Genomic DNA, 19,924 nt, shown 5'->3' on the forward strand with positions numbered 1-19,924 from the left:
CCCCCACCAAATGACTCCCCAAAGTTGCCCGCGGATCGGGCCTTGCTGGTATCCTCCCGCTCCCTTCTATTCCTCAACTTGCAGTCCTCTGTAGCTTGAGCAAATGCTACCATTTTTCCATAGTTCATATCTTAATTCAAGGTAGCTGTAGCAGCCTCATTGATAACCAAGGGGCTAAGGCCCTGCACAAACCGGCGCACTCTAGCCTCCATAGTAGGCAACATGTGAATAGCATATTTAGACAGATGCGCGAACTCTATGTGATACTCCCACACACTCTTACTCCATTGCTTAAGATTCTCAAACTTTGCGGCACAGGCTGCCCTAGTCTCGGCAGGCAAGAAATGGTCTATAAAGGCATCAACAAACTCACTCCATCTCGCTGGAGGGCTCCCCTCCTCCCGAGAGTCCTCCCACAGCTCAAATCAAGAATAGGCCACCCCTTTCAGGCGGTAGGCGGCCAACTCCACTCCCTCTATCTCAGTAGCGCACATAACCCGCAGAGTCTTATGTATCTCATCAATAAAGTCATGTGGGTCCTCCTCAGGATTAGCATCCGTGAACACCGGAGGATCCAACTGCAGAAACCTGTTCACCCTAGAACTAGTAGAATCCCCTTGTGGGCTAGAAGATGTAGGTACAACATTAGACCTTTGGGCCTGAGAAACAACTATCTGAGTCAGCATCTGAATAGCTCCCCTAAGATCCCCATCAGATATACCAGAGCCGGAAGCTGAGGCTTGAGGTGGAATCGGAATATCAGGTGGAGGAACTGTCGCAACCTCAGTAGGTGTAGGAACTGGTGTGGCATGGTCCAGTGTAATGGAATCAGGTAGTGTAGTAGTCGGGCAATTATCCTCACCCCTCGGGTGTTCACCCGCATCATTAAATAGAGGGTCAACTGCTACTCCTGAAGCAGTATTGGCCCCTTGGCCAGTTCTTGCTCTTTTCTTAGGTGCCATATACTGAAAGTTAAAGTAATGCACGAGTTAGAGGAGGAACAATTGCATATTTAGTTTCATCGCACGATCCAGAATATCAAAGAATAGTATTGTTCCTAAATGTCCAAGTAGCCTCCAACTTTTAGATGTGGTCGACAACACACCGATAAGAAGGACTGTACCAGACACGGCTCCGAGACATCCTAGGACACATTAAAACCTTAGGCTCTGATATCAAGTTTGTCATGCCCCATCCTCGGGAGGCGCGACCAGCGCTCAACCGAGTGAACCCGGTCGAGCAAGCTTGTTAGCTACTTTCTACCAACTCACCCATGATCAAGAAAAGACATGATATCATTAATTAGACAGAAGGAAGTTCATACATACAACATTAAATCGTTTCCTTAGCTATTTCGCCTTTAAGTCTGAAAATACACAGATTCTTATATACTTGTTTAATATTCACAACACCCATATACAACCCACATAGTGTCTACGGAGCCTCTAAAGATACAAAAGAGAGTAAAGATGGTGCCGATAATAAGGCCTCGGCTATACCTCAAAAAGTTACCACAATATAAACAAAAGGTACAATACATGACCCCGGAATGAAATGGGGCTCACCGAGTCCGCGGAGAAGAGGATGCAGCACAATCTGTTATCAACATTGTCTGCTATGTAACCACCTGCATCCATTTAAAGATGTAGCGCCCATGGCAAAAGGGATGTTAGTACCGTCGAATAGCACTAGTATGTAAAGCTAAACACTGACTCAATAGAATGAATAATAATACAAGAGGAACAATCAAGAATTTAATAAGGGCTTCAAATAATATTAGAACAACAAGTTAAGGATCATATACGTTTTCAAGTCAATTTTCATATTATTAGGTTGGGTGATCTTTAGTACCGATATTCCATAATTCACATTACCTCCGTATTCTTACACGGAGTCCGATATCGACCCGATCGGCTAGGTCGTCTCATTTGAGACATTACCATAATTGCGTTATAATTTCCAGCATAGTACCACCATGTGTGCGGCATGGCGTCCGATCACAGCACGATCAGCTAGGATATCTCATTTGAGACATCAACCATTTTCACAATTTCATCCACAATACCACCGTGTTCTTCCACGGAGTCCGATCTCGGCCCGATCGGCTAGGCCATCTCATTTGAGACATTATCTTTTTCAGTCAATCATCTTACATTGTACTTCTTTCATATACTTTCAATTAATTGGCACTAGTAATTATGATTACAAAGTCATTCTTGGCACTTGGCCGTATTTCATAGTTCCAGTCCTTTGTTTTCTACATTCAAATATCATTATCATTATCTACAACAATAAGGCTTCCCATTCAAGACATTAGATTCACATATGAGCAATTTGGGAATCTTAGGCACATAGAGGCTTTCCATACAATTTGACATAATAACCTTTATTTCGATCTTGACATGAAGTCTTAACATTCCTAACACATATTCCACATTTTTAACATATTCTCAAATGGCAAGATCACATGATGAAGCATTTAGAATAAACATTGAACAAACATCATTCAACACAACCACATTAGGAATAGCCAATTCAATAATGATCAAGGACTTACTTCAATTACATGAACACCATGGGATTCGATTCTAAGAAGAAGGGGGTTTAGCCAACATACCTCAATTGAGCTTCTCAAACTCTAAAATGACCCGGAATTCTTAGAAACTTCAATCTATTTTAGAAATATAACAAGTTGGACAAAAATTAGGAAGATGAGCATGGTTTTAGCTCATTTGAGCATATTATCAAATACTAGGTGTGCATCAATGTTTTAAGGCCCTTTTTGTGGAAGATTCCATCATTCCCCAACCCATTCTCTATCATTTTTAGCTCACAATTTTCCCACATACTACAAGGATACATGCATGCAAGGTAAGCAATCCCATCCCCATGAATTACCATACTAATGGCCCATTCTAGTTACATTTTGAAATTAAGATTTTGGGTGATAGAATCTTACCTCTTAGGAAGAAGACCTAGGTGCCTCTCTAGATAATCTTCAAGGTTTTAAGTGAGAATTGAAGAGCAATTTGATGAAGATCACTCTCTCCCTTTAGGACCCTCTCTCTCACTCTAAAAATATCAGAAAATATGCTCAAAATGGTCCAAGGTAGGTGTTTTAATGGAATAGGGTCGGGTTTAAAAACCCCAAAAATAAAGCTCTAGAATAGGTTATGCGGTCGTATATGCGACCGCATAATGGTTATGCGGTCTGCGAAAGGACCGCGAAATTGGGGTCCAAAATTGGAGAGGAACTGACCAGGTCTGCGGTCACTATGCGGCCCATAGACCTGTTCTGCGATCGTATTATGCACCGCAGAACAGTTCTGCGGTCGTATGATGCACCGCAGAACCTCCCTCCAAAAAATCTCAAGGCAGGATATGCGACAAGAGTGCGGCCCACGAAATGGTTATGTGGTCGCATAACGCTCGCAAATTTGACAACAAAAATACCCCAGAAAACTGTCCCACTCTGCGACCAGTCTGCGGTTCGCAGATGGGTTCTGCTGCCGCAGAATGGCCACAGAAATGCCTACTTCTGCCCAATATTTCCCTTCAACTCCCTACTATTATTAACCTCTACGCCTACTTGGCATCACGGAATTCGGGTTTTTAGGAAAGATTTTACGGGGCCTTACATAATTGTCTTCTTCTGCCAAAAATTTCCACTAACTTCTCGATGCATTCTTCAGCCGAAAAAGTCTGTACCGCGGCGAGCAAGCTCGTCGCGAAGATTAACTAATACCTTCGTACACATTAGTCTACCTCGGTACCACAAAACCTTATATTCCTTGGTGATATTTTACGGGGCCTTACATTCTCCCCCGCTTAGGATCATTCGTCCTCGAATGAGGAGTAGAGACCGCCCAAAATAGCTAACATAACTCATCTTTTCACACGTCCCCAAATTTGACTAACTCCTAAATTGTTCAAAAATTTCGGCAGAGTTTTCCCTGTAATTGGGCCTATCCACCTGTCAGAGAATCACCAAAACTACCCTAACAACACATCCACAACTCAATAAAGCATCACAATATATATCAATAACACTAATCTCAACATTACAGGCATTACATCGTCAACAGTTGTATCATGACATGAACTGTACATATTTAAATCATAATACATAGAAAGTACCTTTCGAATCACAACCATTGGCTATACAAACAAGTGGCAATATTTTTTTCCACAACACCTTCGGCCTTCGAGGTTACCTCCTCGACTCACTGACCTCGCCATAGCACTTTGACGAAGGCAATCTCGACTTCCGGACTGGTCTAACAAGGATGACAATTAGGTACCACTCATAAGCCAATTATCCATTAACTTCTCCTTCAATAACCTTCTCTAGAATGATAGACAAAGGATTTCCAACTACCTTCTTGGGCATAGACGCATGAAGCACCGGTTGCATTGAGGACAATGATGGGGAAACATCACACTCATAGTTTGACCTGTTTCCTTCAAGATTCCATAAGTCCCAATGTGAACTACACCTACTTTATCTTCATTAACAATCCACATAATATCTTCATGGAGAAAATCTTGAGAATACCCCGTTCACTTTCTTCAACTCTAAATCTCTACGTCAAAAACCCGAATTAAACTCTTGGCGACCTTCAACAATTATTCAATGACATGCTAAAATGAATATGACTATTAAGTTTTCTACCCTATTTTGATCATTGAATGATGCTTCTTCTTTGACATGCTTGAACCTTCAACCCCCATAGATTTAATACAAAGAGAAACAACGGGGTTCCTTTTTGTAAACCTTAAGGAGAAATAACCAAGTACGTGACACCAGTTGCCTTTTTGAGTATAGGGTAAATCGGTTTATGATAATGTTCACAAAGGGAGTAAAGTGACTGTTCAAACCATAGGAGCCACATACACAGGAGAGAGAGTGGCTCAAGAAAGATCTCAACACTAGGCTGCTTTACATTAGATTCGATACCATGTAGGTAAACATTATGATGCCACAAGCACAAGCACAAGTGAGCAGGTGTTATCTATTTGAATCAGAAGGTCCTATATGAAATTCATCAGGTATAGTCCTTTGTTTGAGAATTTGGGGAAGCAAGTAGGAAGTATTAACCTAGGGTTATAAATCATTTCAAGGAAATCATTATAGAACACAATTCATCAAGAGGTTGTAAGTAAGAGAATTGTGATAAAGAGGCTTCACGAATAACGGGTCTCATTCAAAGAGTAGATACATGCAATATTTTGTGATTGAGTTTCTTGTTAAGACCATATTTATGTAGGCTCTTCAATATGGATGTACATATACAACAAGGAAAATTATGCGGTGTTCATAATGAGGTACTAAGGAGTGATTTACTTGGTGACTTTAGGTTAACATGGCAGTACCTTAACTGATGCCCCTCGACTCCACATCCATAACATACATTGGTACCATAGTGACACACCCCCGAATGATATCTTCTACACTTATCGCAATGAGGATGAGGTCCGCTAAACTGACTCGCCCCACTAACCTGATTTTTACCCTTTTTACATACTTTATAAGCATTCCCCCTATCCTTCCTCCAGGCTCCCATGGCGGGAGTAACAATCTCTGTACCTACTTTTTGTATGGGCCCTTGGAATTTCCCAAGCCTACCACCCCTAACACGCTCCTGAGCATACTCACAACAGGACGCCAAATGTTCCCGCCCGCATATCGGGCAAACCAGGCTAGGTGTACCCAACGTAGGACATTTGTTATTCTTGTGCCCCCTCTTTCCACAACCATAACATATTTCAAGAGTCATCCAACATAAACCCAAGTGGCGCTTCTTACAAATCAAACATTCCGGCTATTGGTGCCAACAATCATCTTTCGTTTCTTAGGTGCTCTCCCCACATGATCCGGTGTCACGGTGACATTGATAGGAACAAGGACACTTCCCCTAGCAACTAGTTCTTCCAATCCCTCCACGGCTCGATCCATTCTCCCAATGAACTCTTGTGCAATCTCCCCCAAATTCAATGGCAGGGTCATTCCCTCCTCGCTGCTTCGAACTCGTGGATTACTCATCTGGAAAATGAAACATGATGAGGAAATAAGCTTCCTATCTTGAGCTCTATCGCACGATCTGGAGTATCAAATAAGGGTGAAATTCCTAAATGTCCAAGTAGCCTCCTAATTATTGATGTGGTCGACAACACACCGATAAGAAGGACTCTACTAGACACGTCTTCGAGATATCCTAGGACACTTTAAAACCTTAGGATATGATACCAAGTTTGTCATGCCCCGGTCAAGCAAGCCTACTTGATGCCTTCTACCCAACCTTACCCAATAACAATATAAGAACCAATAATAAGAGATAAGCATGAGAAGAATAAAATGTTCCATATTCTTTTTCCATTACTCAAAGGATATTCATTTTATAATTTCCAAAATATTACAAGTTCATAATTACGAGGGAAAACATATTTGCCAAATACCAACACTTCTAATTCATTACCCAACATCGTAAATGTAAGGCCCCGTAAAAGTTTTACCTAAAACCCGGGGTCTCGTGGCGCCGAGATAGACTTATGTGTTGATGATTGTAGAAATTCTTTGCGGCAAGCATGCTCACCGCGGTTCAAACATTTTGGATTGGACAGTGCGTTGGGGAGTTGAAGAAAATTTTTGAAAGTGCATGGCGTTTCTGCCATCTATTCTACGATCGCAGAACTGATCTGTGTACCGCAGATCTGTCGCAGACTGAAGCAAAAATCTTGGCAAAATTTTGGACCATTATGCATCCGCATAATCATTTCGTGGGCCGCACAACCCATCGCAGACCCAGCATGAAAATTTCCGGAGGGAAGTTCTGCGGCACATTATGCGACCGCAGAATAGGTCTGCAGACTGCAGACTAGTCACAGAGTGAGGCAAAAATGCCCAGTTCCGGAGGGCCATTATGCGGCCTATTTTGCGGACCGCTGAAGCGTTATGCGGTTGCATATGCGACTGCAGATCTGCATCGGGGCTTCATTTTTTTGGTTTTGTAAACCCGACCCCATTCTTATAAAACAATCTTAGGGATCATTTTAGAAAGTTCAAACTTATATTTTAGAGAGAGGAAGGTGGTTTAGAGTGAGAAAAGGCATTTCTAAGTCACTTGTTCATATATCTTTACTCAAGCCTTGAAGATTTCACAAGGGTAACTCACAAGGTCTTCATCTTAGAGGTAAGATTCTACTCCCTAGCCCTCAATTACGTGATTTTACTAAAAATAGGTAATGAGAAAAGCAATTCTTGGGTATGGGAGTTGTCCATTATCCATGCATGTACTATCAAGGGTTGGGGGAAGAATGCTGAGCTAAATTGGGTAGACTTTGGGTAGTGGGATGGAGGAATCCACCATAGGAGGACCTTGAAATCATAATACCCACCTAGTTTTTGATAAAATGCTCAAATGAGCTGGAACCATAAACTCTCTCCTAATTTGTGTTCAATTTTGCTATATTTCTAAATAGATCAAAGTGGCTATGAATTCCGGAATATTGTAGTAATTTAAAAGGCTCTAGGCAAGGTATGTTGGCTAAACTCATCCCTTAGAATTGAACCCCACAATATCCTTGTAAGTCCCGAGTTGTTCATTATGAATTGATTATTTCGAATAAGCCTTGTGTCGAAAGATATATGTTCAATATGTATTCCAATGTTCTTGTTATGTTATATTCTATTTGAAAATGTGCTCGAAGCATGGGTTGCCTATCCAAATGCTATATCTTTAAGTTGTGATTCAAATGAAGGCTATTACGTCAAATTGTGTAAGAAATCTCAATGTGTTTAACATTCTTATTTGCTCAATATGTGGACTTAAAGTCTTGAATAGAAATGTTGTTGATGATCCGTGATAAGGTTTGAAAGTAAAAGAGATGAATATGAAGTATGAAATACGGCTAACGTGCCAAAAGTGACATTGTGTTATGGCCATCGGTGCCAATGAACTGAATGATATATAAAAGATAATGAAATGAGTTGTCAACCCTTTTAAATAAATAAACACCCTGGGAGTATCATTGGTCACCGAGGAAGGGTAGGTTGAAATAACCTAACCCCAAAACTACACGTACCGGTGTAGGAGTGAATTGTGATTGTACCCCTTTATTGGGATGGGATTGTTGTGAAGAGAATATTCCCCTTTATTGGGATGAGATGATTACTAGAAAAGGGTGATGTCGATCCACATGGCATTTTGGTGAGACGACCTGGCCAGTCGGGTCATGATCGGAGGCCATGCCGTACACATGGTGGTGATTATGCTTGAAATTGTTACTGACATATTGATTGAAATTATGATAATGATTGTGATTGTGGTTGATGTCTTTGGATGAGACGGCCTAGCCGATCGGTCCATGATCGGACTCCGTGCTAAAATCACGGTGGTATATCGGTGCTAAGATCTCCCAACCTAAAATAATGGAAATTTACTTGACACTTATCTTGCTCCTAATTTGATATTTTAGTATTGTCTGAGGCTTCCATTGATTTATGACTGTCCTTCCTTGTGTTATCATTCATTCTAACGAGAGGGTGTTTAGTCTTACATACTAGTACTATTCCATATGTACTAACGTCCCTTTTGCCGGGGGCACTGCATCTTTAATGGATGCAGGTGGTTCCGCAGCAGGTGGCATTGATCATTGATAGCAGTACACCCTCTTCTCAACAGATTTGGTGAGCCCCACTTCATTCGGGATCGTGTATCTTTTGTCCCACCTGTATTATATTTTGAGGTATAGTTGGGGTGTAACGACCTGACCGGTCGTTTTGCTTTCTAGAATCCCGTTCCCTAAATAAGACTTCCCGTACATGCTTTTACTATTTTATGACTTGCGGGAATGGTTAGTTCGGGATTTGGAAGGGTTCGGGTTGAAATCGGAACACTTGGTTCTTGAAGGTTGGCTTAAAAAGCCAAATTTGACTTTGATCAACATTTTGAGTTAACGACCCCAGAATCAGGATTTGACGGTTCGAATAGGTTTGTATGATGATTTCGGACTTGGGCGTATGTTCGGATCGGGTTTTGGATGACCCGAGAGCGTTCCAGCGCCTAATAGTAAAAGTTGGTTCTTGAAGGTTTTAAAAGTTCTTTAAATTTGATTTGGAGCGGGTTTTGGTGATATTGAGGTCCAAATGGAATTTCGAGACTGGGAATAGTTCTGTAATGTCATTTAAGACTTGCACGTAAAATTTGGTGTCATTCCGAGTAGTTTAAGTACGTTTCGGCGCATTGGAAGTAAATTGAAGAACTTGAAGTTCTTAAGTTTGATTCAATTGGTTTGGGGTGCGATTCTTAGTTTTAATGTTGTTTCGGGCGTTCCGAGAGTTTGATCGAGTCCTTTTTATGATTTCAAACTTGTTGGTATGTTTGGGCGGGGCTCCGGGGCCCCCCGAGTATCAATCGGACGAGGCTCGGACCAAGATTAGAATTTGGAGTAGCAGCTGATGCACCAGATCTGTCAATACCACACCTGCGCTTGGTCAGCCGCAGGTGCGAGCTCGTAGGTGCGGGCCAAGCCTTGCAGAAGCGGCCAAAGGAGGGCAGCCCAGGTTCCGCAGATGCGGCCCGTCCTCCGCAGAAGCGGGTACCCGTCCGCAGAAGCGGTCCCAGCCGGCTCAGTGAATTTCGCAAAAGCGAACCCTTATCCACAGAAGCGAGGGCACAGGTGCGGCCCTATGACTGCAGGTACGGAAACCGCTGGAGGCAGTGAGCCTCATTTATTACGGGTTAGGACCATTTTTATCACATTTTCTTGCACTCTTGGGCGATTTGAGAGCTTCTAAGGAGGGGATTTCGACTTAGCTTTGTGAGGTAAGTAATTTCTTCTAAATATGAGTTTAGTACATATGTTATGGGTAGACTTCCACATGAAAATTTGTAGAAATCATGGGTTGAGATAAAAAATCTAGGGTTTAAAAAAATGAGGTTTTACCACGAAAATGTTAATGAAACTTAGTGAAAATCATATATTACGTTCCTAAGGTTATGGGTAATAACTTTCTTCAAACATTTCTAGAATCCGGGCGTGTGGACCCGGGGGTGAATTTTAGGAATCTTGCAATTTTGGTTGGGTAATCACTTTAATAGTGGAGATATGAACTTTTGAGCAATAGATTGATCGATTTATATAATGTTTGGCTAGTTCCGAGTCATTTGGCATCAAATTTGGAGGTTTGAGCGTATTCTTGAACTGGGAAGTAAGCTTTGAGACAAGGTAAGTCTCTTTTCTAACCTTCTAAGAGGTAACTTACCCCATAGGTGAACTTAATTAAGATGCGTTGTTATTTGTGTGGGGCTACGTACGCACGAAGTGACGAGAGTCCGTATGTAGCTACTATTCCTGTTTATGTTCGGGTAGTTTTAGGTTTACACCATGCTTGTGGACACAGTTATTTGATTATATTTGTTAACTGTATCAAATGGAACTGAGTTGAGGATTTTTAAGGATTTAAAAGCTTCAAGTCGAATTGTCTTTATTTTGAAAAGAATCAAGGAAGGGTTATGATTTATTGATAAATTTATATTTGACTGTGTCACATGTATAATTCGCGAGCAGGGTAATAGATGTATCTATGGTTCGCACCGTTCAACCCTCGACAATGCACAATTTACATTTATGTTGGATCGGGCCGAATGTCCTCGGTGGTATTCATGTGTGATAATAGAACTGGAAGTTCCTTTTATAATCGGCATAAATTCATCGTTTGTGTGATCATATGTTTTAAAGGAAGGAAGTGATTCAAGCTCTTAAATATTTCTGAAGACTTGTTCAGTTATTTCTTGTTCCGAGTCTTATTGTTGTATATCATGCTTAATTAGAATTTCATATTATCATCTTATTGGCCCTAGTAATTGTCGGAGTCAACCCCTCGCCACTACTTCATCGAGGTTAGACTAGATACTTACTGGGTACATATTATTTATATACTCATGCTACACTTCTGTACTTAATTGTACAGGATCTGAGGCAGGTGCATCTGGTTACCAGTCTGGTGCACAGATTTGATCCCCACCTCGAGACTTCACGGTGAGCTGCCTTCCGAGCCATTCTGCAGCAGCCGATGTCTCCCTTATATTTTATTTTTTTCTGTCAATTTCATTTCAGACATTAGGCTAGTGTCCTTTTGTATATTCTACTAGATTGCCCACATACTTGTGACACCAGATCTTGGTACACACACTAGTAGACTTATGATTTTGGATTTGTTTACATGATTACGATTTGTACTCGTTTTCTTCCATTTAATTATGTCACATTCGCAAATTTCTAAATCTCTTTAACAAATGAGGAAATGTTATCCACTTAGTATTTTATTTAAACGAGAAACCATTACTTTGATCAGTGTTGGCTTGCCTAACAATGGTGTTGGGAACCATCACGGCCTAAGATGGAATTGGGTCGTGACAATATGGTATCAGAGCACTAGGTTCATGTAGGTCTCACAAGTTATGAGCAGACCTAGTAGAGTCTTGCGGATCGGTGCGGAGACGTCCGTACTTATCTTCTAAAGGCTATAGGGTGTTAGGAAACTTCTCTTTATTCATCTCTTATCGTGCAGTTGGTGGTATACTAAAACCCTTTCTCTCATTCTCTCACAGATGGTGAGGATGCGTACGGCGGACATTCCAGACCCGGGAGGATCTGCTCCCCCCATTGCTAAAGGCCGAGGCAGAGGTCGAGGGAGGGCACCGGCCCGAGGTAGGGGATGAGGGCGTCCCACAGCTGCCCCGGTAGCACCACCAGCGGATCTAGTGAAGGATCCCATCGTTGAGGAGCAAGGCGAGGTGCCCGCCACAGAGCCAGCCCCGGTAGATTTCATGTCAGCACCGGGTTTTCAGGAGGTCATGGGCCGTATGCTGCGGTTCATGGACACTATGACGCATGCTAGTTTATTTTCAGTAGACCCAGACACATCTCAGGCGGGAGGGGAAGCACAAACCCCTACTGCCCAGGCTCCGGGGCATGCAGCTGCAGTATATCAGACTCCGGGTACACTGCCCATGGGCGGAGCCCAACCAGTTGCAGCGGTTGCACCTGGGCATAGATCAGTTGTGAACGGCGATTCGCAGAAGCTATTGGACAGATGGACTAGGCTACACCCTCCTATCTTCGGGGGTGAGCAGCATGAGGATCCCCAGGACTTCATTGACCGGTACAGGGACAGACTGCACAACATGAGGATATTGGAGTCCCATGGGGTGGATTTCACTACTTTCCAGCTGGAGGGTAGGGCCCCTAGATGGTGGCAGTCTTATCTACTTAGTAGACCAGCGGGTTCTCCTCCCATGACTTGGGACCAGTTTACATAGCTTTTCTTGGACATGTATATTCCACCCTCTCAGAGGGAAGAGTTGCGGGGTCAGTTCGAGCAGCTCGAGCAGGGTTAGATGTCAGTGACCGATTATGAGGCAAGATTCTCTAAGTTGTCTCGCCATGCACATATGATACTTCCTACCGAAGCAGAGAGAGTGCAAAGATTTGTTGCGGGGTTACACCCCGGTATTCGGGCTAGTATGTCCCGGGAGGTTGATATGGGTACTGATTATCAACTAGTAGTGGAGATTGCTCGGAGGATTGAGGGCTACCGCCTGAGGGGTAGAGAGCAGATGCAACAGGACAAGAGGACCCATTTTTCTGGAGAGTTTAGAGGTGCCCCGGCTAGGGGCAAAGGTCAGTTTGGGAGGGGTCAGCCTAGCAGGCCCACATACCCAGCACCACCACCTCCTCGGGGTGCTCCAGCGCGACCCTATTTTAGTGTTATGCCAAAGAGTTCTTATCGCCCACCAGCTCATCAGAGTTCTTCCAATGCCTATTTCAGTGCCATGTCAAAGAGTTCATATCGCCCACCAGCCATCCAGGGTTCTTCTAGTATGTATTCAGGCCATCAGGGTCAGACTTCGGGGCAGCAGTCTATGGTACCGAGAGGTTGTTATGAGTGTGGGGATCCGGGTCACATAAAGAGAACCTATCCCAGACTTCAGGGCAAGGCTACTCAGCAGGGTCATCAGCCCATGATTGCAGCATCGGCCGTCTCACCGCCCAGAGGTGGGGGACATGCGGGTAGGGGCCATCTTAGAGGTGGAGGCCAGGCAGGGGGAGGTTAGCCAGGTGGAGGCTAGCCAGCCGGCGCCCCAACTAGATTCTATGCTTTTCCGGCCAGACCAGATGTAGTGGCCTTAGATGCCGTGATCACAGGTATTATTTCTGTCTGCGGTAGGGATGCTTCGGTATTATTTGATTTAGAGTCTACCTATTCATATGTATCATCTCTGTTTGCTCATTTCTTGGATATTCCTCGTGAGTCCTTGGGTACTCCTGTTTATGTGTCCACTCCTGTGGGCGATTCTGTGGTTATGGATCGGATCTATCGGTCCTGTGTGGTCATATTATGTGGTTATGAGACTAGAGCGAACCTTCTGTTACTTGATATGACCGACTTTGAGGTCATCCTGGGCATGGACTGGTTATTCCCATATCACGCCATCCTTGATTGCCATGCCAAGACTGTTACCTTACAATGCCAGAGTTGCCTAGATTGGAGTGGAAGGGTTCGTCTATCAGTACATCTAGTCGGATTATCTCTTTTCTGAAGGCTCGACATATGGTCGAGAAGGGTTGCTTGGCTTATCTAGCCTATGTTCGGGATACCATCGCAGAGTCTCCGACGATTGATTCAGTGCTAGTAGTTTGGGAGTTCGCCGATGTGTTTCCTTTTGACCTTCCAGGCATGCCACCAGATCGTGATATTGATTTCTGTATTGACTTGGCTCTAGGCACTCAGCCTATATCCGACCCACCATATCGTATGGCTCCGAAATAATTGAAGGAGTTGAAGAAACAACTTGAGGAGTTGCTAGCGAAGGGGTTCGTCAGGCCGAGTGTATCATCTTGGGGTGCACCAGTATTATTTGTGAAGAAGAAGGATGGGACTATGCGGATGTGCATTGATTACCGCCAGTTGAACAAAGTCACCATTAAGAACAAGTACCCGTTGCCGTGTATTGATGATTTGTTTGACCATTTGCAGGGTGCTAGGGTGTTTTCTAAGATCGACTTGAGACTGGGATACCATCAGTTGAAGATTCGAGACTCAGATGTTCCGAAGACTTCCTTCTGTACTAGATATAGGCATTATGAGTTTCTAGTGATGTCCTTCGGCCTAACTAATGCCCCAGCGGCATTTATGGATTTGATGAACAGGGTGTTCATGCCTTATACCGATTCCTTTGTTACTGTCTTCATTGATGATATCTTGATTTACTCACATAGCATGGTCGCATGAGCAACATTTGAGAGTGGTGCTTCATACTTTGAGGGAACAGAAGCTATATGCTAAGTTCTCCAAATATGAGTTTTGGTTAGATTCTGTGGTATTATTGGGGCATGTGGTATCAGGCGAGGGTATTAAGGCGGATCCCAAGAAGATTGAGGTGGTTCAGAGTTGGCCTCGTCCTACTTCGGCGACTGAGATTAGGAGTTTCTTAGGGCTAGCAGGTTATTATCGCCGATTTGTGGAGGGCTTCTCATCCATTGCAGCACCTTTGACTAGATTGACCCAGAGGGGTGCTCCGTTCCATTGGACCGATGATTGTGAGGCGAGCTTTCAGAAGCTCAAGACATCTTTGACTACAACACCAGTTCTAGTATTGCCTTCTGGTTCGGGGATGTATACAGTGTATTGCGACGCTTCACGCGTTAGCTTGGGTTGTGTATTGATGCAGTAGGGACGAGTTATTTCATATGCTTCACGTCAACTGAAGCCCCTGAGAAAAATTATCCTGTGCACGATTTGGAGTTGGCTGCGATTGTTCATGCTCTTAAGATCTGGAGGCATTATCTATATGGGGTGCCTTGTGAGGTTTATACTGATCACCCCTGTTTGCAACACTTGTTCAAGCAAAGGGATCTCAATTTGAGGCAGCTGCTGATGGCTTGAGTTACTGAAAGACTATGACATCACTATTCTTTATCATCCAAGCAAGGCGAATGTAGTCGCGGATGCCTTGAGCAGGAAGGCAGAGAGCATGGGTAGCTTGGCATTCATTTCAGTAGAGGAGAGGCCACTAGCTTTGGACAGGCCGGGTCAGAATTCTAGGCCTCAAGTTCTCAGTATAGGGGCGAGTCAAGTTAGATGAGGATGCCCTTGCCCCGATGTGCTCAGTGTGGTAAGCAGCATACCGGGCAATGCCGTATGGGGTTGGGTGTTTGTTATACTTGTGGTTATCCAGGCTATGTTATGAGGGATTGTCTGACGAGAGGTGATGCAAGCATAGCTCAGCCAGCGGGATCTGTAGCTGGTTTGTCATCATCAGTACGCTCCCCTGGGCAAGGTTCACAAGCACCAATCGGTCGTGATAGAGGCCGGGGCGGAGCGTCTAGCTCGAGCAGTCCGCAGAACTGCATTTATGTGTTAGCAGGACGACAGGATCAGGAGTCATCACCTGATGTTGTTAAAGGTATTATCAGTCTCCTCATATGATGTATATGCACTGATTGACCCAAGTTCCACCTTATCATATGTTACTCTATTGGTTGCTAGTAAGTTTGTAATAAAACCTGAGTTGGTTAAACCTTTTGTGGTGTCCACACCTGTTGGGGATCCAGTGATAGCTAGGCGGGTATATAGAGGTTGTATAGTAGTAGTTCATAGTTGATCTTCAGTAGCAGACCTAATCGAGTTAGATATGGTAGAATTTGATGTTATAATGGGTATGGATTGGTTGGCTTCTTGTTATGCCAACGTTGATTGTAGATCAAAGATGGTCTGATTCCAATTTCCACAAGAGCCTGTTTTGGAATGGAAAGGTAATACGGCATCGCCGAGAGGTAGATTTATTTCCTATCTCAAGGCAAGGAAGATGATCATAAAGGGCTATATTTATCACTTAGTTCGGGTACAGGATGTGAAAGTAGGGTCACCAACCATTCAATCTATCCATGTGGTTAATGAGTTTCCCGATGTTTTCCCAATGAACTTCCGGGTCTTTCGCCAGAGCGAGAAATTGAGTCTGCTATTGACGTACTACCAGATACTCAAACAATATCTATCTCTCCCTACAGAATGGCACCCGCAGAGCTGAGAGAGTTGAAGGAACAACTAAAGAACTTGCTTGAAAACGGCTTTATCAGACCTAGTACATCACCTTGGGGAGCATCTGTGTTATTCGTGAGAAAGAAAGATGGTTCCTTGCGGATGTGTATAGATTATAGACAGTTGAATAAGGTGACGATCAAGAATAAGTACCCACTCCCGAGGATTGATGATTTATTTGATCAGTTGCAAGGTGCCAAGTGTTTCTCGAAAATAGACTTGAGGTCCGGGTACCATCAGGTAAGGGTTAAGGAGAAAGATATTCCGAAAACAGTATTCAGGACCAGATACGGGCACTTACGTTTCATGTTATGTCATTCAGGTTGACTAATGCCCCAACAGTATTTATGGACTTGATGAATCGGGTGTTCAGACCCTTTCTAGATTTGTTCGTGATTATATTTATCGATGATATATTGGTTTATTCTCGTTCAGAGACTGAGAATGCAGATCATTTGCGTACTCTGCTCAAGGTTCTACAAGAAAGAAAGTTGTACGTAAAATTCTCTAAATGTGAATTATGGTTGAATTCGGTAGCTTTCCTTGGACATATTATTTCAGGTGAGGGTATCCGGGTTGATACACAGAAGATTGAGGCAGTGAAGACTTGGCCTAGACCCACGACATTGACAGAGGTTCGTAGCTTCCTGGGTTTGGCAGTTTATTACAGGAGATTTGTAGAGGGATTTTCTTCTCTTTCGGCACCATTGATAAAGGTGACTCAGAAGGGAGCTAAGTTTCAGTGGACTGATGCTTGCGAACGGAGTTTTCAGGCATTGAAGGACAGATTAACTTCAGCACCAGTCCTAACACTCCCAGAGGGAACCGATGGTTACGCTATCTACTGTGATGCTTCAGGCGTTGGATTGGGTTGCGTATTGATGCAGCATGGCAAGGTTGTAGCATATGCTTCTAAACAACTAAGAAAGCATGAGAAAAATTACTCGACCCACGATTTAGAGTTAGCCGCGGTGATTCATGCACTACAGATGTGGAGGTACTACTTGTATGGCATTCATGTTGATATCTATACGGATCATAAGAGCCTTCAGTATATCATTAAGCAAAAGGAACTGAATTTGTGCCAAAGGAGATGGTTGGAGCTACTTAAGGACTATGACGTTGATATTTTATACCATCCAGGAAAATCGAACGTAGTAGCCGATGCCCTTAGCCGTAGATCTATGGGTAGCCTGTCATATACACAGCCAGAGAAGAGGGGAATATCCCATGAGATTCATCAGCTAACTAGTCTGGGAGTTCGATTATTGGATTCAGGTGATACCGAAAATACTATTCAGGACACGGCAACATCCTCTTTAGTAACTGAAGTGAAGAAACGCCAGTATGAGGATCCTGTGTTAGCTCATTATAGAGATACAGCCCCTCTGAAGGAGAAGACACCATTTGAAATTACAGGAGATGGGGTCCTCAGATATCGAGGGCGATTATGTGTCCCTAATGTTGCAGGGCTACGCCGGCAAGTTATGAGAGAAACTCACTATTCTCGTTATTCTATTCATCTAGGAGCAACAAAGATGTATCATGATATCAGGGAAATATATTGGTGGGACGGAATGAAAAAGGATATAGCAGAGTTTGTTGCTCAGTGCCCTAACTGTCAGCAGGTTAAGATTGAGCATTAAAAACCCGGTGGATTATTGCAGGCTATAGAGATTCCGACTTTGAAGTGGGAAGTAATCAATATGGATTTCATCGTAGGCTTACCTCGTACACAACGTAAGTTCGATTCTATATGGGTGATTGTTGATAGACTTACAAAATCAGCCCATTTTCTGCCTGTTAGAACTACATATTCCGCAGAGGATTATGCAAGGCTTTACATTAAGGAGATAGTATGACTTCATGGTGTCCCTATATCTATTATCTCAGATAGAAGAGCGTAGTTTACCGCTAATTTCTGTAGGTCTTTCCAAAAAGGATTGGGGACTCAGGTAAGTCTTAGTACAATATTTCATCCCCAGACAGACGAACAAACTGAGCATACTATTCAGAAACTTGAGGATATGTTACGGGCTTATGTGATAGACTTCAAGGGAAGCTGGGAAGATCATCTACCGCATATTGAGTTCGCGTATAATAATAGTTATCATTCCAATATTCAGATGGCTCCATACGAAGCTCTTTACGGACGGAGGTGTAGGTCGCCTATAGGACGGTTCGATGTTGGGGAAACTAAGTTAGTAGGACCAGAATTGGTACAACATGCAATCGAGAAGATTGAGCTTATACAGGAAATGCTATTAGCAGCTCAAAATCGTCAAAAGTCTTATGCGGATAATCAACGACGAGACTTGGAGTTCTAAGTTGACGATTGGGTATTCCTAAAGGTATCACCGATGAAAGGCGTTATGAGTTTCGGAAAGAAAGTAAAACTTAGCCCTTGGTACATTGGACCATATAAGATCATACGCAAGGTGGTCCAGGTAGCATATGAGTTAGACTTGCCTTCTGATTTGGAATTTGTACATCTAGTCTTTCATGTGTCTATGCTCCGTAAATGTATCGGAGATCCTTCCAGAGTTGTGTCAGTTGACGATGTTCAGGTCACAGAACAACTATCATATGAGGAAACTCCCATTGCTATACAGGTTCGTAGATTGAGGACTAAAGACGTAGCTTCGGTGAAAATACTTTGAAGAAACAATAATGTGGAAGAAATGACTTGGGAAGCCGAAGAAGACATGAAGTCTAGGTATCCTCACTTATTTTCTCTTCCAGAGAAGGATCCAACTGAGACATCACAGCCCTAAGGTACGAGTATGGATTCTTGTGTTAATTATTTTCACTAGTCATGTGTCGTTGTTGTCGTGATTGATGATTGTGGCAATAGGTGGCGTTGAATTATTGAGTTCTCTACATGAAGGATTGATAGTCACACTGTTACAAAGGCGACTCTGCCAAATTTTATATAGATCCCAAGGAGTTAAACATTCGAGGACGAATGTTATATCCCGCATTTCGTACGTAAAAGTTTTGCCGTAAATTAATCGACATAGACTCTGGGATGAGATTATTTTTGAGGTTATAAGCATTTGAGCTATTTATAACAGGGGATAAGTAAGTGCCGTGAAGGTTAAAGGTAAACGAATCAAAGAAAATGAGTTTCATTGAAGGTTGTCCATTTGGGATTTAAAAAACGGTCCTAGCTATAATACCCGCTATTTATGGACTAGTGCCATATAAGGTACCACAGGACCATGATAATAGGGTACATAAAGTATGTTAAAAGTGAGTAGTATTTTAAGTAATTTGAGATAATTCTTAATTATGTAAATAATTAATTAATTATTAGTTAATGGGGAATTAACAAGTTAATTAAGAATAAGTGGATGATTAATTAAGAACCTTGGATAAAACCAAGGGACTCCTTATCATGGCACCCAAGACAGCCAAGAATTTTGACTCATTAAGTTCATATATAGGTGACACATTTAGAGGATATGTGGCTTAGTCATCTAATATATGGGGCCCACACCCACCAAGCTTTAAAACATCTCTAATTCACTTAAAGAGATGATGATATCTCTATAATATGAGAAATGAAGGCTTTAGCAAATTCAAACGAAATTTTGCATCTTAGCATCTTAGTAACGTGATTTTCTTGAAACAAAATTCAAACAAGATCTCTTAGCATCTTAGCAACGTGAGATGTTGCAATTTTAAGGGAGTACAGTGCAATCTTTCTCAAGAATATCATACGGATTTTTCCCTACTCCGATCTTGCCATCACGTGTTTTGTCGTGATTGTCGTGTGTTAGAGGGATTGTCAAGAGAACCGGTTCAGGTATGTTAAGG

The 19,924-nt window shown here is 42.8% G+C and overlaps 1 protein-coding gene across 1 annotated transcript; it reads right to left on the minus strand.

Moving 5' to 3' along the window:
* Positions 1-425: 425 nt before the first annotated feature.
* On the minus strand, positions 426-1,637 carry LOC138894017 (uncharacterized). Its single transcript, XM_070178690.1, has 2 exons — positions 1,566-1,637; positions 426-965 (listed from the first exon to the last, which is right to left on the minus strand). The coding sequence occupies exons 1-2, from the start codon at positions 1,635-1,637 to the stop codon at positions 426-428; spliced, it is 612 nt and encodes a 203-aa protein (XP_070034791.1).
* Between the last annotated feature and the right edge of the window lie 18,287 nt (positions 1,638-19,924).

This window comes from Nicotiana tomentosiformis, chromosome 6 (assembly GCF_000390325.3).
Source record: "Nicotiana tomentosiformis chromosome 6, ASM39032v3, whole genome shotgun sequence".
In the NCBI taxonomy this organism is placed as follows: Eukaryota; Viridiplantae; Streptophyta; class Magnoliopsida; order Solanales; family Solanaceae; genus Nicotiana; species Nicotiana tomentosiformis.